This window comes from Macaca mulatta, chromosome 14 (assembly GCF_049350105.2).
Source record: "Macaca mulatta isolate MMU2019108-1 chromosome 14, T2T-MMU8v2.0, whole genome shotgun sequence".
In the NCBI taxonomy this organism is placed as follows: domain Eukaryota; kingdom Metazoa; phylum Chordata; class Mammalia; order Primates; family Cercopithecidae; genus Macaca; species Macaca mulatta.
Genome location: NC_133419.1, coordinates 5354564 through 5360566, shown reverse-complemented (window position 1 = coordinate 5360566; position 6003 = coordinate 5354564). Strand labels below are relative to the sequence as shown.

Below are 6003 nucleotides of genomic sequence, written 5' to 3'. Positions count from 1 at the left end.
CCTTGGGTATCTTAGAAGCTTTGCACAGGCATCTCCAGCTCAGCAGGAACCAAATGCCATCCTGTCTCCCCACCTCACTGGTGTCACCATCTTCCTGGGAGCTGTCCGCATACCCCTCTCCTTGGCCCTCACCTTTAATTTGTCCCTGAGTCCTATCAGGGTCACCCTCTATCTCACCACCATCTCCCATCTAGGTGAGCATGGGAACCTCCTCTCACACTCCCTCCAATTCCCCTCCACTGCAGTCGGGGGGGGCTTCTAAAATGCCAAATATAGCCCAGTCTCTGCAATTTGCAGGGTCCCCAGCCCTCGGGATAAAGTCCAAACCCCTGACAAACCTGTGAATCCCCTCAAGGCCCTGTGGGTCTGAGGCTAGCTCTGGGCTGCAGCCCTGTCTCTGGTCGCAGTCCAGCTTCCACCAGGGTCCAGGGGCACTGAGCTGCCATCCCTCTCTCCCCTCTGCTGGCTCCTCCTGACTGCCCATCTTCCCCTGGCCTCTCTATGCTTCCTGCTGGCATTGATAACAGTATCCTGGAGAGCTGGGCAGGAGGGCTGCCTTGGGTTCCTACTGTGTGCCCCACCTAGTGCAGGGCTTGACCCTTAGCAAGTGCTCAGTACACCCATGTGGGATTGGGGGGGTGAGGGTAAAGGGAGGAGGAGGGAAGGGCCAAGAGCTCCCTGTGCTCAATGAAGAGTGGGACTTGAGCAAGTATCCGTTTTTAGTACCTCCCAAGATGTGTACAAGAGGCCTGGGGCCAGCAGAACCCCTTGCCCCTGCCCATCCCCCTCCAGTCTGTGGGGGTCCACTCCCAGCTGCCCAGCCGTGGGGCCTCCGTGGCTCAGCTCCTCATCTGTTAAGTGAGGACAGTGGTCGTAGCCCTCACAGCGAGACCACGTGGGTTACATAACTTGTTCTTAGGGTTCCTAGCTTGCAAGAAACCCCTAAGAATGTTCTATACTCCTAGGCCCACTATTATTCTTAATATTACCCGGGAAACGGTGGAGAAGCGAGTAAATAAATGAATAGGTGAATGAATGAACGAATGAATAGCACCCTAGCCCCACGGTCTCCTGGGGCTTCAGGATCCTTGAGGAGGTTGGCTGTGTAGGTTCCCCTCAGGTAGGACCCAGGTGAGCTGGGGAGTCTTAACTCACCCAGGGCAGGCCTTAAGGTTGGGCATAACCATGTGTGGGCTCTGCCCTGGCCTTACTTAACCAAGAGAGGGAAATGCTGGCAGAGAAGAAAGTCCTGCCCAGCAGACAGCCCCATATACCTGGGCTAGACCCACCCCCAAGGAGCCCCACCCACCTAGGCTAGCCCCACCCCAAGGAGCCCCACCCACCTGGGCTAGCCCCACCCCAAGGAGCCCCACCCACCTGGGCTAGCCCCACCCCCAAGGAGCCCCACCCACCTGGGCTAGCCCCACCCCCAAGGAGCCCCACCCAACTGGGCTAGCCCCACCCCCAAGGAACCCCACCCTACTGGGCTAGCCCCACTCACAAGCGGCCCCACCCACCTGGGTTAGTCCCACCCAGCAGGCAGCTCCGCCTACCTTGGCTATCCCCCTCCGAGTTCTTGACTTGATTCTCCTGTTATTGTCCTGCAAACCCACATCCCTACAAAGCAGGAAAGTGTGCCTGGGAGAGGCCATGTGAGTGGGGAGCCAGCCCAAAGCCAGGCGTCCAGGGTCTCCCTCACCTGAAGCTGACTTTTTCCCCACCTTGGACAGAGGGCGAGAGATGCCATCCCCACTGAACCCAGTACTTTCACCAGCCATATTAGCTCCCACCCACCCCCCTGTCGTGGAAGCCTCGGCTGTCACACCTGCAGGGCCAGGGCGTGCATGGCCTCAGGGATGGCCTGTTCAGCTGCTGAGTGACTCGGTCCCGGTGCCTCACCACCTGCTGAGCTCTGTGTGCTTTCTGGGCACTTCTGCTCATTGCCTTTGGGCTCAGTGAAGAGTCTGGAGTTTATCCGGAGTGAGGTGGTCGGGCCTTGGTGAGATCTGAGCAGGTAAGAAGCAGGGTCTTTCTTATGTTTTAAGGAGAGCTCTGTGGCTGCTGGGTGGGGGATCAGCTGGAGGGGCAGGAGGGCAGCAGGTGACTCATTACAAGGCTGGGGTCATCATCCTGTGAGAGCCGGGCATGACCAGTGCAGGCCGGTGGGGTTGAGGGTACAGACCAGTAGGACCCACAGACGGCTTGGGAGTGACCAAGCCTCTGCTGAGCTGCCCAGGGCCCCTCCCACCTGGAGCCCCCCAAGGTGGTGCCATACAGCCAGAGGCCTCCAGGCCCCACCCAAGACAGCCCAGCCGGCTTCTGCCCAGCCACTGTCACACACAGAGGGCAGCTGTCCCCACGGTCCCTAGAGGCGGCTGAGGACCACGGTGCCTGGAGTCGTCTGTGGCTATAAACCAGGAGGAGAAGGCAGCCCACCCCTTCCCCAGAGACGGGGAGGTTGGGGCTGCCTCGTGGATTTTGGCAGGTCCCAGCTTCCAGGATTGTGAGGTGAAGACGTGAAGGGACCCTGGAGGTCATGGGGACCCAGGCACAGAGCAGTGGTCTCTCATCCTCCCCATGGTCAAGGAGGTCGGTGCCTTCCCGGGGTGGGTTGTTTAAGGTAGGATCCTCCTTCTCTTCAGAGTCCATTCAGGAGCAGGAAAGTTCATCTCAGACCCTAAATCCAGCCACATCACGCCATGCTTAACACCTCTAACAACTTCCCCCGGCACTTAGGACAGCATCTGGCTCCTTCCCTCGGCTGGTGGCCCTCAGGGTCCGAGTCACACACACCCCAGCTCTCCTGACGGGTCTCTGCACTCGCTGTTGCCTCCGCCTGGAACAGTCTTCCTCCTGGTGTCATCATCTCCGTGGTGCGTCCTTCCTGACCTTCCACCTCCACCAGGTGCCAACACTTCCCCGACCCCGGTATCCTCTTCTTGCCGGTGGGTGAATGCCACCTGCTGATGTCTGATTTATTCATTGGTTTTCTTGTCTGTTGTCTGACCCCACCGGGGACAGGGACTGGTCACTCATGTTCATCCGGCAGACCAGACACTTCGTGGAGGGCTCCAAAGCTGGCACATCCCGGGGCCTCCTCTCTCTCTCCCAGGCCCTGTGTGTTGCGGTGAGAGGAGCATTTGTGTCTCTGTGGTTTGCTGCTGGAGCTAATGACCTGGAGAGAAACAAGGGAGACAAGGGTGTCCAGACAGGTGCGGGGCTCAGCCAGGAGGCAGAAGACGTGGATGTGTCCCAGGCCAGCGCCACCAGGCACTCTGTGTGGCACTGGGAACAGGAATTCTGAGAGTTAGTCTGTAAGGGTGGCGGGCATTGCTCCCCTGGGAGAAGCCTTTCCAGTGGGCGCTGAGCAGGCCATTAGCTCGTGTCCTGAGGAGGTGCATGGGTGGCCTGGGGTCTCCACGGAAATTATGTGGGCGCGCATGGGTGTGGCTCTGTGTTCACGTGGGCGAGGACTTCTGACCGGTGCCAGGGCACTCTGCATGACCCTGGCAGAATCAAGCTCTCCCGACTGTGGAAGGGGAAGAAGAACATGCGTGACCCCCCACCAGCACCGCACCCCTCACTGCTCCACCTGGGGCTGCCTCTGGGGGTGGCTGGGTCCTGGCTGACTGTTGTGACAGTTGAGGCCAGGGGTGGGGTGGGGCATGGGAGTTAAGAGGACTGGCCAGGTGGGGCACACCGTGTGCCCAGCCCCAGTGTCAGGAACTTCCCCCTCCTCCTCCACCCCCTCGTCCTCCTCCTCCTCATCATCCTCACTTGTTGAGGACGTCCTGTGTGCCAGGTGGTTTATATGCCCAGCCTCATTTAATCCTCAGCATAACTCCATGAGTTAGCTGCTAAACCCCCCCCACTTAACAGATGAGGAAACTGAGGCCCAAAGAAGCTCAGCAAGTTGCCTAAGGTCCAAGTTTCCTCTCCCAACTCTCCTACCCTCTCCTCTTCCTTCTCCTCTCTCCCATTCTTCCCTGCCTCTTCCTTAACTAGACAATTTTTTATCGAGCATCTCCCAGGTGCAGGCATGAGCCAGGTGCTGGGAAGATCACGATGATCCAGCTCCTTGTGGTCCTTTCCTTAGCTGGTTAGAGGCTGGGAGGACACACAAGTTCAGCTCCAGCCGACTGGGGCATTGGTGGTAGCCCCTGGAGAACTTGTGCAATGGGGCTATGAGGCTGAATCTGGCTCCAGGAAAGCATGTTGCAATCCACGAGTGATGTCGGCCATGCGCACAGGCATGGAGAGTGAGGCACCTGTGCTGTCTTCTCGTAGACGCTAGACTGGCGGGGCCTCTGAAACGCACCCAGACACTGTGCTGGGTGTGCTGCATAGCCCTCCTAACCAATTCAGTATTTTTCTCTCCATTTTCCAGGGAGAAATCAGACTCTAAGGTGTCAGAATGTAAGGTTCCTGTTGGAACCCAGGCTCCAGGGTCCCTGGTTTTCTGTGACATCATGCTGCAGGACCCTGTTTCTCTCTTTGCTTTGGCTGCTGGGTAGCTCGGAAGGGAGCTTTAGGCTTGCTCTCAGGCACCACATTAGCTCAGGGGTTTGGGCATTTTTGTCGCCGGCTCCTTTGGGCTCTTTGTCCTCCCTGCTGTGCTTCCCGAGGAGCAGGGCCGGATGTAAGTTATCAGCTATAAATAAAACCAAGACTTCCGTTCTGGCTCTCACTCTAGTTTCCTGGTGCATTTTTTTTTTAAGTTCTTAATCAAGGGAGGGGGTACTCCTGACTGAAGATGACATCAGCATCAGCTGGCCCTGGGGGGCAGGCCCCCAGCCCCCAGGCCCGTGTGGTCCCTGAATGCCCCCATTATGAGGGGGTAACCTCATTACACAAGATGTGCTGCACGGCGGAATTTCAAATGGGGTTTTGTGGTTTCTGCCCTTTGCAGCAGAGCACACACAGGCAGCTGCGGTCGCCTGGCTTCCTCTCCCGCCGCAGTCCTGGCGCCTGGCCAGCTGGTGACCACCCCTTCCACCATGAGTCAGTTTCATTCTTAACTCTCTGACTCAGGTCCCTTTAAAGGGACAGCAGAATCCATTCGTTCCAAGCAAGGAGGGAGAGGTGAAGAACCTGCCTGGGAGGGGAGTTGGGGGTTAAGAGGAAGCTTGGGGGTCCCAGGCAGGCGGCTGGGTGAGCAGCCCTGCCTCACTCCCCTACCCCAGACACCCAGGATGGAGGGGCTTTCCTGTCTAATCCAAGGGAGACGGACCTGTGACTTCCCCAAAGCTGACTGTCTGCAAGGCAGGAACCCCCAGTGTTCAGCAATCTTCCTTTCTGTCTGGTCACAAGCCCTGCCCAAGCTCTGGGCTCAGAAGGTAATGGGGGCTTTGCGAGCCACCCCCAATGCCCCACGTGCCCCGCTTCCTTCTCATCTTTGGCTCCCTCATTCCTTGTACTTCCGTCGCAACGACCTCTGGAGTTCCTAGAACATCCTGAGCTGCTTCCCCGGGCTGCCCTCCCTGCCACCTGGCATGCACATCACTCTGCTCTTTGTGGGGGTCCCATCTCCTCCTTCTGAGCCCAGCTGTGTGCCACCTCCTCCCAGGTACATCCTGCCAGTCCGTCACAGCAACCTACTGACCTCCATAGTAGCACAAGGAACAACCCAAACTCTGTTCACCTTGCTCCCCATGTTAATGGCCCCCAGCATGAACTGTCCGCTCCATGAAGGCAGGGCCCTGCTTGTCTTGTTCACAGCACAAGGCTGTTCACACAGTCGGTGCTCACTCAACATTCCTGGGATCAATGGGAAATGACTGTCAGGGAACTCTCTGCAGCCGTCTTTGTCGAGGGCCCCAGATGGGGTGTGGGTGGCCCCTCCCTGTCCAGATGGTGTTGGAGGGGCTGGGGGCCCGGCGTGGCGAGCAGGCCAAGGCTGCAGGTAGACGTCCCTGGGACTGGGGCTGCTGGGGGCCAGGCTGCAGTTCCAGCCCAGGTCAGGTCTCATGTGAGGCCTCTGTGAAACAAGAATTTCTCTCTCCA

At 58.4% G+C, this 6003-nt stretch overlaps 1 protein-coding gene across 1 annotated transcript; it reads left to right on the top strand.

Moving 5' to 3' along the window:
* Nucleotides 1-2765: 2765 nt before the first annotated feature.
* MYEOV (myeloma overexpressed) lies at nucleotides 2766-3921 on the top strand. Its single transcript, XM_077961875.1, is given in 6 exon segments — nucleotides 2766-2905; nucleotides 3022-3258; nucleotides 3260-3597; nucleotides 3600-3655; nucleotides 3657-3732; nucleotides 3735-3921. Coding segments are annotated over 5 exon segments (744 nt in total). The 5' UTR covers nucleotides 2766-2905; nucleotides 3022-3034; the 3' UTR covers nucleotides 3785-3921.
* Nucleotides 3922-6003: the final 2082 nt, after the last annotated feature.